This window comes from Bufo gargarizans, chromosome 1 (assembly GCF_014858855.1).
Source record: "Bufo gargarizans isolate SCDJY-AF-19 chromosome 1, ASM1485885v1, whole genome shotgun sequence".
NCBI classification, from domain to species: domain Eukaryota; kingdom Metazoa; phylum Chordata; class Amphibia; order Anura; family Bufonidae; genus Bufo; species Bufo gargarizans.
In genome coordinates, this window is record NC_058080.1 from 697,541,439 (window position 1) to 697,560,415 (window position 18,977).

General features: G+C 45.3%; 1 protein-coding gene across 2 annotated transcripts; it reads right to left on the reverse strand.

Annotated features, from left to right (window-relative positions):
* Positions 1-8,592: 8,592 nt before the first annotated feature.
* Positions 8,593-14,519, reverse strand: FST (follistatin). Of its 2 annotated transcripts, none has more exons than XM_044292596.1 (6): positions 14,284-14,515; positions 12,455-12,646; positions 11,700-11,918; positions 11,301-11,525; positions 10,681-10,911; positions 8,593-10,019 (listed from the first exon to the last, which is right to left on the reverse strand). In XM_044292596.1, the coding sequence occupies exons 1-6, from the start codon at positions 14,360-14,362 to the stop codon at positions 9,940-9,942; spliced, it is 1,026 nt and encodes a 341-aa protein (XP_044148531.1). In that variant the 5' UTR covers positions 14,363-14,515; the 3' UTR covers positions 8,593-9,939. The 2 variants fall into 2 exon arrangements, with proteins under 2 accessions (XP_044148531.1, XP_044148533.1); XM_044292598.1 differs by lacking the exon at positions 8,593-10,019 and adding an exon at positions 10,028-10,295 and having other exon boundaries at positions 14,284-14,519.
* Positions 14,520-18,977: the final 4,458 nt, after the last annotated feature.

Here is an 18,977-nt window from a genome sequence, read left to right on the forward strand (position 1 = left end):
GTACCAAAGAACAGGCTGCCTCTCAGGAGCAGCACCTTCAACAATGACATCCATTCGATACACTTAAAGGGGTTGTGTCACTTCAACAAACAGCATTTATTATATAGAGAAAGTTAATACAAGGAACTTACTAATGTATTGTGATTGTCCATATTGCTTCCTTTGCTGGCTGGATTCATTTTTCTATCACATTATACACTGCTCGTTTCCATGGTTACAGACCACCCTGCAATCCATCAGCGTGGCCGTGCTCGCATACAATAAAAAAAAGTGACAGCCTATGAGTGCTCGCACAGTCCCGGTCAGCATTATAGTGTGCAAGCACGGCCACTACTGATGGACTGCAGGGTGGTCGTAACCAGGAAAACAAGGAAGTGCCTTGTATTAACTTCCTCTACATAATAAATGCCACTTTACTGAAGTGACAAAACCCCTTTAAGGTGCATTTATAGGGCCCGAGAATAGGGCAGATTATCGGAACGACTGTTCTTGACAATCTGGCCTTGTAAATATGCCACCAATCATAGTACTAGTGCTGTACTAATACTACGGTGTGTGAATCCATCCTAATGCTGCACACAATTTTTTTTGTAGTAACATTTTCTAATTTACTGTAAACTAATATTCTCCATCTTTGCACTCAAGCTCCGCTCCTTTGCCACTGCCGTGCCCTGTCAATCAAAGCAGCAATGGAGGGGATGGCCAGAGAAAAGAGTGGAGCTTGGGTTCAACAAGAGCAAAGGTGACGTCTAGTTCTAGTGTTGATCGAGTACCATAGTGCTCGGGTGCTCGGGCAGAACACATCGGGATGTTCGGGTGCTCGACCGATCATCCGAGTATAACGGAAGTCAATGGGAGAACCCGAGCATTACACCAGGCACCCCCTGCTCTGAAGAGGGGAGGGTGCCTGCTTAATAGGAAAAGGTCAGAAATTGATGGAAACACCACTGAAATGGTTCGGGAACAGCATGAGGAGGATGTCTAGATGCATCTTGGACTCCCAGGTCGCTGCTGGGAACGATGTTGTCTGAGTAGTACGCCACTTTTACAGACTGACAATAATACGCACAAAACCGAAGATAAAATCGATTTCAGAGGAAACATTGTTAGGAAACATTCTTTCCTGTATATTTACTTGTATATAAAGTGCAAGTGCTGCCAAAAATTTTGTTGATTTTCGGAATTGGGACCATGATTAGGAGGGACAGCTGGTGGCATCCGTATTGCGCCGCTAGAGGTGAAATTCGTGGACCGGCGCAAGACGAACCACAGTGAAAGCATTTGCTAAGAATGTTTTCATTAATCAACAACGAAATTCGGAGATTCGAAGACGATCCGACATGCGTTATTCTCATGACCTGCCGAGCAGCTTCTGATAAACCAAAGTCTTTGGGTTTCAGAGGGGGTATGGTTGCAAAGCTGAAACTTAAACTAATTGACGGAAGGGCACCACCAGGAGTGGAGCCTGTGGCTTAATTTGACTCAACACGGCAAACCTCACCCGGCCCGGACACGGAAAGGATTGACAGATTGATAGCTCTTTCTCGATTCTGTGGGTGGTGGTGCAAGGCCGTTCTGAGTTGGTTGAGTGATTTGTCTGGTTAATCCCAATAACCAACGAGACACCTCCGTGCAAATTAGTTACGTGACCCCCGGCGGTGAGGATTGTGTTGACCAGACTCTATGGGAGACTGCCTGCTGCTTAGCTGACCATCGAAAAAATTATAGTTGAGGGCCTGCAGGTGAGCTGACCATAGCAAACATTATGGGTGAGGGCCTGCTGGCGTTTTGTTGACTCTAGATAACTTTTGCCTGATTGCATGTCCCTGTGACGTCGATGATCCATTTGGATGTCTGCCCTATCAACTTTCAATGTTCTTTTATGCTCCTAACATGGTGACCACGGGTAGCGGGGAATCAGTGTTCGATTCCAGAGAGGGAGCCTGAGAAACAGCTACCACATCCAAGGAAGACAAGTGGGGTGCGCGCAAATTACCCACACCGTCTATTAAGAAAAATATGTATGTCACAGAAAAATTTGGAAGCGCACACATTACACAGCAGATGTGGGCATGGTCAGGTCACTGTCAGAAGAGGACACCGTCTATTGAAAATTCAATTTTTTGTCACAGAAAAAAAAATTGAAGCGCACACGTTACACAGCAGATGTGGGCCTGGTCAGGTCATTGTCAGAAGTGGACACCATCTACGAAAAAAGTGCACTGGATGTCACTGATATTTTAGGGATGCGCACACTTTACACAGGAGATGTGGCGCAAATAATTTAACTGTCCGCAGCAGCCTATTACACGGTATTTTGCGAAGGATGCGCTAAAAATATATTTTGCTGCTGTCACACACAATAGTCTTTAAAAGGACTTTTGGGTCTCTGAAAAGTTTTTTGTATAAAAATCTTCCTATTACACTCCCAACACTGTCTGTCCCTTCCCATGCACAGCGCTCCCTAACAGTGAGCAATTTAGCACCCAATGACGCGTTCTGGCCAGCCAATCACTGTAATGCCAGGACCCAACATGGCTCCTGGCATTACAGTGAGGGCAGTACTTACCTGCTCGTTTATTGGCTGCTTAGCAGCCGCTAAACCTGCAGGGAAGAGACTCCAGTATTGCGCTCGAGCACATGCGGTACTCGGCCGAGTACCGCCATGTGCCGAGCATAGCAATGCTCGAGCCGAACTGGTATTCGGCCGAGCATGCTCGCTCAACACTAGTGACGTCATCATTGCACCAAAGGGCTAATTTGCATATCAAGAAAAAGTATAATAATTTGGGAACAGAGCCTCGGATCAACAAAAGAAAAACAGTGTATAAATTAGGTGACCCACAATGACTTGGACGTCATTGGGGGGTGACGGCCCTGTTTGGGACACCTCTTATATTAGCCAGGAATTGAACTTCACTATGGCAGACCCTGCTCATCCACTTTACACATGGTCATCTCAGTGGCCTCTGCAAAAGGAAATGTACTGCACAGCCAGCCACAGTTTTATTAAGGCCCCTTTACACATAGCAATTGATTGTCAGGTAGAAAACATTCCTTCCTGGCAATCGCCTGCTTGTCAGTAAAGGAGACCCCTGCATTTACATGCAGCAATCTCCTCCACAGTATGGGAAGGAGCGATCGCTAATGCCATTGCTCGTCCCCATACAGAATCATTGTCTGCTGGCAGCAGAGGCTGTTTAGACAGCACGATCTGCTGCCGGCAAGAGATGATTTGGGTGACTGCATGAACGATCCAATTACCTGATGAATGAGAGTTCAGTATTTTCATTGGGTAATCGGCGCTTTACACCTACGAACGCTCGTTAGCGATAATCTGCCGGAACATCGTGCAGTGTAAAGGGGTCTTTAGGCTATATCAGCTGTTTACTAGGGGGTTGGATGCCAGACCCTCAATTATTTGCTACTTACAGGGGCAACATTAATTGAATACGAGGTTGTCTTTTTAACTTTATATCACCAAGACATGCTGGAACTTATCGTTCTGCTGGAGCTCCTAGCGATACCATTCTAGTGCACAGAGATACTAGTAGGATGACATATTGAATTTTAGATTTTTATTTTCTGCCATATTGTCTGTTTGGCTGAGAGCAGGGACATTGATGTGACATGGGGCTGCCTCTGATTAATCAGCTCCATCTTGCATTGTCCCTTTCCCTTTCAGGAAGTCTTTTGCTTATGAATAATCGTAACCCACTTCACCTAATTGTCTCGTACTAGTCCCGCGTATTTATCATCAGACATACCAAGAGCGACAGATATAGACCTTCTATTTTCACGCTCCTTCGCTGCCAATACATGCGTTGTGTCTGAGCGTGACTACAAAGCGGCCAAGGACATGAACCATTGACTCTCAGTATATAGAACGGACTGGTCTCGATGTCGTCCGCTCCTTTAACCATTTCTTTTGTGCCTTGTGATATTGTAGTAGTGTTAAAACTGCGTCCAATGGCAACTTTAGCTCTGCTGCATCTCCAGGTATCATTCAAGATACTGATGTGTTTGCTGACATAGCTGTAGGAAACAATGGCTATTTTACAGATGATAATGAAGAGTAATTGAGTGCAAACAACCCCGTTACAAAAATGAGATGTGTTTTACACCTCCAGTCCGCCCTCAAACACAAAAGGCAATTGGAAGTGGAGTTTTATGATGATTGCTTGACACAACCAGAATGGGCAAACAAGAGACCAGTAGTTGTTAGTAATGTACACAGAGACGCTAATGGTTTTACCAATGAATCCTTGTAGGCTGGTGTAAAAAGAGAGGGGGGGGGGTTGCACTTTGCAATAGATTACATCCTAGTTGTGCCAGGGGAAAGTAGTGGTAGGAGAAAGGTGGTGAAACTGCTGACCTAAGCACTTATCCTGTTCTTTCCCTGACTTGTTGCTCAGCTTTGGTCATCGCGAGGCTCCATCCTTATCCCTTAGGGCAGGGATGCCCAACCTACGGTCCTCCAGCTGTTGCAAAACTACAACTACCAGCATGCCCGGACAGCCTACAGCAGGGCATGGTGTGAGTTGTAGTTCTACAACAGCTGGAGGGCCACTGGTTGGGCATCCCTGCCCTAAGGGAATGCACTGGACTCTTCCAGCACTGTGAGCCTCTGAGTTAGGGCTGAAATAATTAATCGATTGAATCAAGGAATTTGATACAAAAAAAAATCATCGATGCAAATTTTTTCCATTGAAGATTAATTTGTGTCATGTGACCACAGAGCGGGAGTGAAGCGCTTGCTATTATTCATCGCACTGCACTTTCCTCCTGACACGTCACCAGGACATAGTGCACGTAAGAGTGCACTATGACCTGACACTGTGTGACGCGCGGAGAAGAAGATGAAGCAGCTGTGGAGCGGCGCCCCTACAGGAGAGGTAGCTGATGGCACTGAGAGGGCCAGCTGATGGCACTGAGGGGGCTGATGTGTTTTTATAAAGAAAAACATTATTTTAATTAGTTTTTTGTTATTAGAGAGTACTCAAATAATTGTTGGATTCATCGATAGAATACTCGATTACAAAAATAGTCGATAAATGCAGCCCTACTCTGAGTGTTTCAGTATTTGGCTACCGATCCCATCAGAGGCGGGCCTATGGGGAAGGCTGCTTAATTTGCTAAACATTAGCTCAGGAGTTGTGATCTGCCATAGGGCGCCTGGTACTATTAATGAAGCACCCCCACATATGGCTTAGAAGCTGCTGTCGTTCATGCATGTACAGTACAGACCAAAAGTTTGGACACACCTTCTCATTCAAAGAGTTTTCTTTATTTTCATGACTATGAAAATTGTATATTCACACTTAAGGCATCAAAACTATGAATTAACACTTGTGGAATTATATACATAACAAAAAAGTGTGAAACAACTGAAAATATGTCATATTCTAGGTTCTTCAAAGTAGCCACCTTTTGCTTTGATTACTGCTTTGCACACTCTTGGCATTCTCTTGATGAGCTTCGAGAGGTAGTCACCTGAAATGGTTTTCACTTCACAGGTGTGCCCTGTCAGGTTTATAAGTGGGATTTCTTGCCTTATAAATGGGGTTGGGACCATCAGTTGCGTTGAGGAGAAGTCAGGTGGATACACAGCTGATAGTCCTACTGAATAGACTGTGAGAATTTATATTATGGCAAGAAAAAAGCAGTTAAGTAAAGAAAAACGAGTGGCCATCATTACTTTAAGAAATGAAGGTCAGTCAGTCAGCCGAAAAATTAGGAAAACTTTAAAAGTAAGGGCTATTTGACCATGAAGGAGAGTGATGGGGTGCTGCGCCAGATGACCTGGCCTCCACAGTCACCGGACCTGAAACCAATCGAGATGGTTTGGGGTGAGCTGGACCGCAGAGTGAAGGCAAAAGGGCAGGGGCGTACATAGAAATCACTGGGCCCCATAGCAAGCATCTGAATTGGGCCCCCTAACCCCGCCCATTACCCACCCCTGGCCCGTCCCACCTCCTGTCCTGGCTCCTCCCATGCCACACCCCCATTAAAGAATCCCTAATGCCCCCCAAAATGCCCGGGGGGAGGAGTAGGAGAGCACACTGTCCACTATGAGCCCCCCAAACCCTTAATGCCCCCCAAAATGCTCAGGACAGTGTGCTTTCCTTCTACTCATCTCCCCCTGGGCATTTTGCTGTAATGGGGGCATTAGGGGTTGGGAGGCAGGAGGCTCATAGAGGACTCAGGGGGGGCGGAGAGACTCAGAACAGTGTGCTTGTCTCCTACTCCTCCTTCCCCCTGGGCATTTTGGGGTAATGGGGGCATAAGGGGGGCTCATAGAGGATTCAGGGGGGGGGGGGGGGAGGCTCATACAGGACAGAGTAGGAGGAAAGCAGACTGTCCTCTATGAGCCCCCAAACCCTTAATGCCCCCCAAAATGCTCAGGACAGTGTGCTTTCCTCCTACAGTGCCTGGAGTGGACAGATAGAAAGGGAAGGAGGCGGAGCGGAGCCAGAGGAGACCCCCAAACATAGAGGGGGCCCCCCCCAGACTGTGACTTACTTCTTCAGGCCAGCCAGCCAGGGACACGGACGGTGCACACTGCTCAGTCAACCTCCTCAAGTCACTTCAGATTCAGAATCTTCCGTACTTCCTCCCTCTCCTTCTGGCTCAGTCAGCACTCAGCTCGTCTCTCCTCAGCTCAGGCCAGGGCAGGCACTGACTCTGGTGGGGTGACAGCCGTCGCCGTCGGCGAATTTCGAGTCGATTCTCCCGCCCGCCCCCTTGCGCCGCCCACTGGCCAATCAGCAGTTGCCTCAACAGAGAGTTGCCTTGTGCTGATTGGCCAGCGGCTCGAGCGCCGGGTCAGGAGGAGGGTCAGGTCACGTCTGAGACAGTCTCAGGTCAAGGGGGGGCCCGGGGGGGTGTCTGTACTCTGTGCAGAAGATAAGATGAGTTGAGAAAAGCAGCCGGTGCCATGAGTGGGCGGGGCCAAATAGGATGGGCGGGGCTTCCTCTGCGCTACGGGCCCCCCAGTGCCGCGGGCCCCATAGCAGTGGCGTGGTCTGCCTCTATGGGCGGTACGCCACTGCAAAAGGGCCAACAAGTGCTAAGCATCTCTGGGAACTCCTTCAAGACTGTTGGAAGACCATTTCAGGTGACTACCTCTCGAAGCTCATCAAGAGAATGCCAAGAGTGTGCAAAGCAGTAATCAAAGCAAAAGGTGGCTACTTTGAAGAACCTAGAATATGACATATTTTCAGTTGTTTCACACTTGTTTGTTATGTATATAATTCCACATGTGTTAATTCATAGTTTTGATGCCTTCATAGTCATGAAAATAAAGAAAACTCTTTGAATGAGAAGGTGTGTCCAAACTTGTGGTCTGTACTGTATATGTTAGGAGACATCACTTTCTTTTCCTTGCCGGTTGTCATTTACAACTCCCTTTAAAATTGTCAGTCACCAGCTTTGCTATAAGACCACCACCATTAGACCCATGGAGACCCTACAGTTCCATGTTATTGCATGATGACTCTGTATTACATCATTTTCTGTACTAAAAGCAATGTTCTTAGGGGACAATGCAGCATCAAATGGTTGCACTCGTCTGTTTAATATTCCATCTTTATTGCATATAGATTAAAATAAAGACATGGTGAGCTATCTACTAAGTGGATCATCCTTAGAGTCACAGCATGGAAAAAACATCTGCAAGCAAAAAAACAACTGTAAGCTCTGTATATAATAATATAGGTCCTTAGATATGTATGGGTACTGTATCGCAGGTCTGTAATACTCCTAGGGAGTTGCTATTGAAACTATACCTCAAGTTTTGGAAAGCTACAAAAATCTATGTTGGTCCCATCACCATTAGTGCTAAGCTAAAAGCTGAATCATCATTCTAGTGGTTAGTGGCCCCCAGCTCAAGGACCCCCCCCCCCCATCAATAGAAAAGCAAACATTTTCAATAACCAGAGATAGACTTTAAAGATGGCGCTGGAAAAAAGTCCAAATCTCCAGAACTGGTGGACGGAGCTGGTACCTGCATCAGAAGAAGATGCTCTGGATTCAACGGGAGGGAGAGGGGGTGAGCTGTGACCCTACGACAGATCCTCATTAGTATGTGCAGTGATGTAAACGGAACTATTAATAAACCGCACTTTCTTCAAATACCAAGTGTTTTTCTCTCTCCCTCTTTTTTTGGCTTTTTCTGCCATCGGCTCCATCATTAATTGGGTTTCGCTTTTAATTTTGGATGGGCAATTAGGAACGTCTAGCTGTTTGTATTTCTCACTTTTAAGGGTGCTTAAGATAACTTGATAAGATTGGAAGTTGCAGAGCGCCAGACAGATGAAGTCTCCGGGAGGAGGGATGGGGAGAGACAAGACAAACGGAATTGATCTGTATACTTTAAGACATGAGCAAACAGAGGAGAGTTTCACTGTAGAAGGGACTTGGGATACTGTCCTGATTAACCTCGCACCCCATGCATAGACTCTACTGTTTACTCCCAATCAGCCATATATGTGTGCTTTGTCTAATGAATGAGCTACAGATTTGATGACACACCCCTCCCCCTCCCAAGGGTAACTACACTACCAAAGCAGATCCACACAGATGACACGGCTACATAGGAAATTTCCATTTTATTGTTCAACCATAATTTATTTACATACACTTTATAACTTTTATATACATTGCACATTTACATGGTAAAAAAGTACAAAACTATATATTTAAATGACTTTATATTTCACTTGCCATGTTCTGAAAATAGAAAATTGAACCAGAAACAAAGAAGAGTATTGTGAAAAGCAAGAAACTTGGACTGATAAAGCTCTGATATGGTTACAACCAAACACTGATATTTAGCCACGGGTTCACAGATTAAAGGGATGAGTTCCCACAGAGTCCTTGTGGTTGCGGTTATACACTGGGCCACATATAAATGGCCGTAAAAAAACAACAAAAAACAAAAAAACAAATTTCCATCCATGAACCTCTGTTGATATAGTGATTGCAGCTTCTTTTGGTCAGTCAAGATTCCTTGTAAACAAAACCCAAAGGATGTATGTACAGGACGAAAGATAAAATCCAATAAATAAACATACTGGAACTGACATGCAAATGTGAAGAAATCCAAGAAAAAGCTCTAAAGCAGGAACCGTTCTGTAGACCAGGGCTTCTTGAATGGTCTCATCCCTGTCATTGAGGTCTACCAGGACAATGACATTCACCAAGCTATGGGCTGCAGAACTTTGCCAACACACAGGGCCGGACTAGGGTTGCTGGAGGTCCCTTGGCAAAAAAGAATTGTTGGAGCAGTCATCCCTCTTCTACCTGACCTCTACTGCAATCACATATAAGAGAGGTGGCCCCCTCTGCTTAAGTCTATGGGAGGTATGAAGACTGTTGAGGAACCTCCCTTAGACTTCAAAAGAACATGCTACATGCAATCTCCGATCTCTTCTTAGTTGGATAGGAGCATCAGTAAAGAAGTAAGGGTCCCAAGAATGGCATAACTAGAAAATACAGGCCCCCACAGAAAATTTTCCATGATTTTAAGGGGCCTGAGTAGAAAGGGTGGCCTCCTAGAACCCCAACATGGTGGAGCGTTCTCCTCCAATAATCCGGCCCTGCCCACGCTTACTCTCTAGCATCAGTGTATGGAGTGGACAGTACTGGTCAGTTATCAGGAATGGACTTACACGAAAAAGCTGAACTTTACAAGCAAAGGTTTCTCACAATAAATAACACTGCTCTCCCTTTGACGAATATATTTCTTCAAAACAAGGTGTACAGTCAAAAAAAACAGACATTTTATGTATAAATTATAAAACATGACACAGTATAAATAAATGTCTACCAGACTCAACTATATGTATACTTTTTTTTTCTTCTTCTTCCTCAAAATAAATAGCATACACCTATATACAGTATGGACATCACTCCTTGCCAAAGGCTGTTCCAACAGTTTTACCAGTGGACTGAAGATAATGGGAAGCTGTAGTCGGGGTCTTCCTCCTCGTCGTCTTCATCAGGATCTTCATTAATGGCTATATAGGGGAATATAGGGGAGCTGTTGTTTAAATAAGGACAACAACAGCGCAGAAGCTCAGTGCATGATTGTTTTTGTCTGTTTTTTTGCTCTCTGAACAGCCATAAAACAGCGTTGCATTGTATGTGTCTTGCAGCGATGCATTTCGGCATCAACTCTTAATTAATACTTTTTTTTCCTGTTTTTTTTTTTTTACTTTTTAAATTAATCTATGAAGTCTTAAGCTGCGGAAAGTTCTGAAGAACCCAATGGATCAGGCTTTTATTGCAGGTTCCTGTAATCAGACAAAAAGCGCTCGTGTTCTAGGTGTACTGCTTGGGTCCTCAGAGTTAGTAGCGGCCGCTGCGCTAAGACAGGGACCGGATCAACCGGTGAATCTCATGGAGTTAGATCACTCAAAGCGTTAATGAAGCATTCAGCGAAGCACATAGAAGCGAAGAAAATTAGAAAAATAGAGGGAAAGATATTCTCAGGCAACCCCTGGTAAATAGAAAATATAGCTTTTTTTCATAGTCTGGCAAGGCTGCATCCTTGCTAGTAAACGGGTATGATACATAGCTAGCCATTGTGCTGATATCCAATTCTCTCTAGTCTTCATTACGGAGGGGTTGCCTTTCGAAATCTTAGATTGGGTTTTTTGTTTGCAGTAAGTCACTTACAGTTGCAAGATCCGGTGTGTTTGACTTCCAAAAGTAGACCCAATGAGCAGGCGGCCTGCTTCATGGCACACTCGCTGGGGTAGGTGGTGTTATCGCTGGCGCAAACCGCTTCGTCAGACTTGCTGTCCGGGCAGTAATCTTCGCACGCTGCGCAGCGGCCTCTGCCCACTCTGCTGTCCCACAGGCACTTCTTTCCAATGCTGCACTTGATGTCTTCACATGACTTGGCCTCTGCAAATAGGAATCACATGTCAGTAATCTCTCCAGAATACACAATGCCTACATCTCTATGGCCATGAAAGGACAGTCATGATGACTTTCTGCTATCTCACTGCTTCATCCATGTAGGCAGCCATTAAAGTTTAGAATCAGACGGGTGACCTGGACACTAATAATATTGGAAGCTCATATTACAACCCATTATGAGATAACTATGGCTTCTTTGGAGATGGAATGTGTAGTAGACCACATCTCAGCTGCTTAGAGCTTCACAGTTTACATGGATGGTCAACCATGATGGACTTGTTGTACTACAGCAGCTACAGAGCTATGGTCAGATGAACAAAACTAGGAGGCTATTATCATCAAAGAACCATCACTCCTTTCTGGAGACAACTTACTTATGCATTTTCCCTCGTACGCCAAACCGATTGACCTGCCCAGGAGACAGGTGGCTTTCCGCAGGTGACAAGCGCTGGCGTACGTAATCCCATCATTTCCACATAAATATTGTTCTGGGGAGGTAGGCTCCGGACAGTGCCGATGACATGTCACGCAGTAGGCATTGTTGGTCTGGTCCACCACGCACGTGGAGGTACCTGGACATAGGACATCTCTGCATGTTTCTGAAGAAAAGAAAAAAAGACACGGAAATGAAAAGGAGCTCCACTGAAAGCCATCACTATTAACACTGACATATGTACAAAAATCAAATGGGCACCTAAACCACGAGAGGACTCATGGTGTGACATGTCCCCAGTCATCTTTACATGTAGTGCATACATAACTTGATAACGTACTTTTGCATTTGCCTTGATACTGCACATCCAGCTCCGGGACTCCTTTGCATTTGGCCTTGAGTAGAGCACATTCGTCCTTGTACGTTTTGCCATCCAGACCACACACGGGGCCCTTCCAGGTGATGTTGGAGCAGTCCGGGGCACAGACACACCTTGGCTTATTTTTCTTATTCATTTTACATTTTTTTCCGGGTCCACAGTCCACGTTTTCACACGTTTCTGTTTGCAGATAAACACTACTATGAGCTTACAATCAAGCGAACACAGTCATACAACGTATCATATAAAGTATCAACACAAAGCTCTAAGAAACAACCCAGAACTACAGCGAGGGAAAGGTCCTTCCCACCGGTGCACATGATCTACAGAGAGGGAGCACAAGTTCTTCCAGAAATCTGCTTTAAAATTGAGTGCAGATGTCCCCTTCACCGCTTTAATAAATCCCCCCGTGAAAACTAACACTTAATAATCAACTCTAGGTGGCCACAATCTGCAAGAGCCCAGACTAGAGGGTCTCAGGTATGTAGGCAGGAGGGTAGGCGCGTCGAATACAGAACAGCTTGTAGAACTTAGCCCTAATGGCTGTGGTGTGATCTATGGGAAACAGACCCCCCCCCCCCCCACGCCCGCCTCCGCCCTCCCACTCTATAGTCCAATAATGTCCATAGGCACTACCGTTATGTATTAACCCATTGTTAGCATGCTGTAATAGTCATTCACTTCTTGACATGTCTCACAGAGAGCCCGTGCCCTACCTTTGCAGAGGATGCAGTGGGGAGCTCCTCCGTTGAATATCATCCATTTGAATAGCGTGTTGTTGGGTACGTCTTCCTCGGTCCAGGAGGTGCCCAGCCTGCCCGTTTTGCAGCATTCCTCTTTGCTCAGTTCAGTCCTGTAGAGAACCTGGCACCGTCCGTTCTTGGATTGCTGAAGCCAACAGTTTCCAGCTGCAAGACACAGCGCCCCAGCCATATCAGTGTCACTTAGCAGCCACCCAGACAAAACACGTGTGCTCTGCGCTACTTCCACTAGACTGTTTACTTTTATTTTGTCCTGTTTCATAACCCGCAGTAGTAACGCCAGCCTATCCCCAGACACACCGCACCGTGCACGGGTTAACCCCTTGAGAGGCAGGAGCTGCACAGCAGAGCTCGCACCGTTCCCCCCCGGCTGACACAAGGCTTTAGCCACATATAAAACAGCATTCCTCCTGCCTTTATTACAGCATCAAGTGCGTCCGCTCCTAAAGTGATTCAATGCCATTTTATTTGTGCCTTTATGTTGCAATCTGTGTGTGGGCTTCGGGACATTTGCACATTCTTTCGACATATCCGATCGAGCTGGAGCCCTCACAAAAATAACACTGCTTAAAAGTGAAATAAAGGGTATAAAAGTACAGCGGGGCTGACGCTCGCCACTCTGCCGGGCTACAAGGCAGGAGCGAGAAGTTAAAGGGGCACCAAAGCCAAGCCGTCTCTGAAAGTGCAACTTATCTATCCTCCCCGTCACCTGTATGTAGGTCAACGTCTCTCGCCACAGGAGTATACGAGATAAAACAATGATCACAGGGACATGATCAGTCTCCGATAGGTACAATATTTGTATAAAATAAGTATATATAATAATATAATATAGAGAGAACAATAGATATAATATGTATAAAATATAGAACTATATATAATATAGTGGGAACAAGAGATATCATGTGTATATATATATATATAGAGGAAACATATATATATATATACATATATATATATATAATATAGAAGTATATATAATATTGAGGAAACAACAGATATATATATATATATATATATATATACACACACACACACCGGTATATAAAATATAGAAGTATATATATTATAGAGGAAACAGATATATATATATATAATATATATATATATATATATATAATATAAGTATCTATAATATAGAGGGAACAGTAGATATAATACGTATAAAATATAGAACTATATATAATATAGAGAGAACAATAGATATAATATATATATAATATACAGTCAGTGGTGCATTACTATAACTACACGACCAATGCAGCTAACAGTGGCAAAATAATATCTTCCATCCGACCTCAGAGCATCCCCAATTTACACCAATCCTTACAACCTATGGGGATAAGACGATGGAGACCCATCGATCAAATTCCATAAAAATCACGTGGTCGCCACCTTTCTCAATCACCTACCCGAGTCCACCCTCAGGTATCTCTACCAATCGCCCCCCCCCCCCCCATCCTTTATCATGAAGATCGTCCGTTGTTAATCCAGACCAACATCCAGGCATCCATCCCTCTCAATGGCCAGCAGAAGATCAGCTTTAGGTCTACCGTCCCTTTAACACCCCCTTGATAAGAAGGTCGGGGGGACACTGCAACCATGTCTCCAAACTCCTGGAAAGCAAACTTTCTCTGGTCCAACTTCTAAACTTTTTTTTTTTTTTTTTAAGATTTTTTGTCACAAATCAGTCTCCCCAAACAGATAAGAAAAAAAAGCAAAACATAAAAAAATGATGGAGAAAAAAAACCCTGAAAGGAGAAGATGAGTGGAGATCTGCTTACCCTGGACTGTGTGATCTTCCATGAAATGACACAGGGACATAGTGACAAGAAGTCCTAGCAAGCCCTGGCGATGTGACATCCTCAGTGCAGCCCAGAGAGTGGAGAGGTGATGCTGTGGAGTGCTGGGATCTCTCTATTGAATGAACGTCAGGCAATGCAGTCTCTCTTTAAATCTATAAGGGGGTCTTAGCTGTCTGCGGTGGGCGGTCTCCTGCCTGTGTGTATGAGTGTGTCTGTCTGTTTGGGGGTGGGGAGTTTTTTTTTTTTTAACAAATTCACAGTGAATCAGGTGACATATTTTTTTTTTCTTTTGGTTGGGATTTTTGCAAACAGCCAGATAGGAGGGCAGAAGAGACTGGCGGTGCCAGGCAGGAGGGCATCAGAGTTGGCATGAGGAATGCCAGGCAGCGCACACACACACAGGCAGTCTGTCTGGAGTATTAGACAGGCATGGGCATCGTAGGCGGTCTCTTCTCAGAGATGGCTGCCCCCGATAATGAACTTCTAGAAGGGCCAGCCTGGCACCGTGCCCTCCCAAGTTGGCGGACTCTCCGTTTTCCTGGCACGGCTGAATGAAAGTGAGGAGGCGACATTTCCTATCTATCTGCTGCCCTTGTCTCTCCCTGGAAGTGGCAGAGGACGGGGGAGGATGCCGCCCGCATTCCTGGGCACCGGCCGGGCACATAACTCCCTGATAACAGCACCAACTGCGGGAGAGAAAAGATCCCATTACAATGGACGGGAGGGCTAATATTAGCCGACAGTTGGTTGGGTGAGGGGGCAGCCAGCACCTGCAGACTGGCACATGACCCGGCTGCACCCCCTGCTATGGCTTCTGGGGGCATCGTGCCACTTCTCAGCTCCGAGCCCCGTCCTCCTGCCGCCGCTCTCCACCTCACACTCAGCAGCAGGAAGAGAGATACGAGGCGGGGCAGCGCCCTCTAACGGCGGCACAGGAGCCTGCAGCGTCTGCAGCCGCTGCTCCCGGTCTGCTCTGCTTCTATGTCTGACAACCTCTAACATCATCCGTGTGTCTGACAACATCTAACATCTATATGTCTGACAACATCTAACATCATCTGTATGTCTGACAACCTCTAACCATCTGTGTGTCTGACAACATCTAACCATCTGTGTGTCTGACAACCTCTAACATCATCTGTATGTCTGACAACCTCTAACCATCTGTGTGTCTGACAACATCTAACCATCTGTGTGTCTGACAACATCTAACCATCTGTGTGTCTGACAACATCTAACCATCTGTGTGTCTGACAACCTCTAACATCATCTGTATGTCTGACAAGCTCTAACCATCTGTGTGTCTGACAACATCTAACCATCTGTGTGTCTGACAACCTCTAACATCATCTGTATGTCTGACAACATCTAACCATCTGTATGTCTGACAACCTCTAACATCATCTGTATGTCTGACAACCTCTAACATCATCTATATGTCTGACAACCTCTAACATCATCCGTGTGTCTGACAACCTCTAACCATCTGTCTGTCTGGCAACATCTAACCATCTATGTGTCTGACAACATCTAACATCTATGTGTCTGACAACATCTAACTTCATCTGTGTGTCTGACAACATCTAACCATCTGTGTGTCTGACAACATCTAACTTCATCTGTGTGTCTGACAACATCTAACATCATCTATATGTCTGACAACTTCTAACCATCTTTGTGTCTGACAACATCTAACCATCTGTGTGTCTGACAACATCTAACCATCTGTGTGTCTGACAACCTCTAACCATCCGTGTGTCTGACAACATCTAACATCTATATGTCTGACAACCTCTAACATCATCTGTGTGTCTGACAACATCTAACATCTATATGTCTGACATCTATCTATTGTTCGATCTTATATCTATTGATCTATCTATTATCTATCTCACCTTTTATCCAACTAGTTACGTCCCTTTTTTATTTTATTTTTCAGTTTATTTTCCTTTGCTTTCTTCTCCCCCGGTGTCTCCTTCTTTCTTCTCCTCTCGGTGTCTCCTTCTTTCTTCTCCTCTCGGTGTCTCCTTTCTTCTCCTCTCGGTGTCTCCTTCTTTCTTCTCCCCCGGTGTCTCCTTTCTTCTCCTCTCGGTGTCTCCTTCTTTCTTCTCCCCCGGTGTCTCCTTCTTTCTTCTCCCCCGGTGTCTCCTTCTTTCTTCTCCCCCGGTGTCTCCTTCTTTCTTCTCCCTCGGTGTCTCCTTCTTTCTTCTCCCTCGGTGTCTCCTTCTTTCTTCTCCCCCGGTGTCTCCTTCTTTCTTCTCCTCTCGGTGTCTCCTTCTTTCTTCTCCCCCGGTGTCTCCTTCTTTCTTCTCCCCCGGTGTCTCCTTCTTTCTTCTCCTCTCGGTGTCTCCTTCTTTCTTCTCCTCTCGGTGTCTCCTTCTTTCTTCTCCCCCGGTGTCTCCTTCTTTCTTCTCCCCCGGTGTCTCCTTCTTTCTTCTCCTCTCGGTGTAGTTCTGGTTCCTTTTCCTGGTGCTGGAGTCACTGGTGAACATCTGATCCCCATAGATGCCGGGGACATGGACTTTACAGAACATATTAGAGATCCCAGGACTATGACCAGGGTGAGGGACACAATAATAATTATAGGCAGGGTCTACTCTAGTCACTGTGGTCTCCGCAGAGTTTCCTCTCCTCTGGAAGTCTGGGATGTGGGGTCCTTCACTGCCTAGGAGGTGGACCTCATGCTCCAGGGCCCCTTCTCTCTCAGCCTCTCACTTTCTATTTTCCCCTTCTCTCAATCTTATCCCCTCTCTTTTTCCTTTGACCTCATTCTTTCTCTTCTGCTCTGTTCATATTTCCCATTCTCCTCTTATTTCTATCTCTCTATCTTGTTATATTTGTTCTATTTCCTTTCTCTGCTACCTTTTCTTTCCTTTCATCTCTTCTCTTTTCCTCTTATCCCTTCACTCGTCCTTCTCTGGGTCTGTCTTTCACTGTCTCTATCTGTTTCTTTTTTTCATCTGTCTCTTTTAAACTTTCATTTTTCTTTGTATTCTCTTTTTCCCTCATTTTCTATTGTCTTTATTCATTCTAGATGTCTCTCCCACCTTTTATTTCTCTCCATCTTTCTTTTTTCCTCTCTTCCTCCTCCCTTCTATATCCTTCTCTCCCTTTCCTTCTCTCTACCTCTTTTCTCTTTCCCTCCCTCCTATATCTTTTTCAGCCTCTATCTCTATCCTTCCCCCCCCCCCCATCCTTTCCTCTCTACCTTCTTTCTTTTCTCTCCCCCTCCGTCCTTCCTTCTTTACTTCCTTACTTTTCTCTTGTTTCCTCCTCCTTTCTCTCCCTTCAACAATCTTCTCTCTCCCTCCTTCCCTCCCTTTGTCTCCCTACTCTCTCTCTCTCTCTTCATCCTTCTACATCCCTCTCCTTCTCTCTCTCCCATTTCACCTCTTTCTCTCCCTCCTTCCTTCTACATCCCTCTCCTTCTCCCTCTCTCTCTCTTTACTCCTCTTCTTCTATTTCCTTTCCTCTTATATCTTTCTTCCTCTATTTTTCTGTTCTTCTCTTTCTCCTTATCCTTTCTCTCTACCTCCTTTCTTTTCTCTCTCTTTCCTTCCTCCTATAACTTTCTTCTTCCCTCTTTCTCTCTCCCCCTTTCTTTCTCTCTACCTCCTTCCTATTTTTCCTCTTTCCTGCTTTCTCTCTCTCCTTCCTTCCTTATGTCTCCATCTTCCTGCTACTCTCCTCCTTTTTCTCCTTCTCTCCTTTCTCTCTCTTGACACACTCTGACTTTGCCACCAGTCGCACAGCATTTCGCAGCCCTGGTTTGACTGGTGCCACTCCACCCCTTAGCAGTTCGGAAGTGAGTGAGCAGTCGTGTAATGTGAAAGGGTCAGAGGTCTGGAACGTCTCACACACTTTGTTCCTGTACTCATTTCATTCTTAAAAACCACACCGGGTGTAATCTGGGTGACTTATTGCCAAAAAGCACTGCCCTTTCACCCAAGTTCCTCCAGCTTCTCCCATATGAAATGAAATGTGTGGCCTAAGCTCAGTCCCAGTGGACAGTAGCCCACCGTCACATCATAAAACTAGCACACACATAATTAAAGAGTTTGCACCATCAGTACGTGAGTGCAGTCTGCATGGCTTCTCGCCCCGTCAGAGGGTGGCCCCTGCAGGTCAGGGTGGAGGTCACTGGCAGGGCACTGTGCAGAAGAATTGCTTCTCCTGCTCTGCACCAGAACATCCTCCTCAAATAAATCCCAGGCCCCTTTAATGAATACGTTACCTTGTTTTTTATGTCAATCATTGTACTTTTTTGCACTCATCATGTTGTGAAAGTTCCTGGAAGTCGTGGGATGCCGTGTGTCCACCACCAGTATCACTGCCAGGTCAATGCAAAAACATCAAAAGCTTCACTCTGGCACCTGCTTTATAACATTGCACAACCCGTGCCGTCATTGTCCCTGATTAGTCACATTACTCCAAGTGTTATACCTGTTTTGTCATTCTACGCACTCAGGTTTGGGAAATTAGACAAAAATTGGAAAAAATATTTCAAAAAACCACGGCACTCTATAGATGCTTTTAAGCTTCTTATTTTATTTTACTTCATTAGTCTTATTCTTTTTCTTATCCGTCCATGAAAATTCATAATTAGCCACTGGCCAACGTTTCGCAATCCTAGACCTTGTTCACGGCCCTAGTATTTGCAGCATGTTAGGCAT

Excerpts from the sequence above, each read along its gene's own strand:
- FST (XM_044292596.1), bottom strand. The coding sequence starts at position 14,362 with ATGTCACATCGCCAGGGCTTGCTAGGACTTCTTGTCACTATGTCCCTG. Across the intron at positions 11,919-12,454 it reads CCACTGCATCCTCTGCAAAG|AAACGTGTGAAAACGTGGAC; the intron begins GTAGGGCACGGG and ends ATCTGCAAACAG. Across the intron at positions 10,020-10,680 it reads ACACACCGGATCTTGCAACT|CCATTAATGAAGATCCTGAT; the intron begins GTAAGTGACTTA and ends TCCCCTATATAG.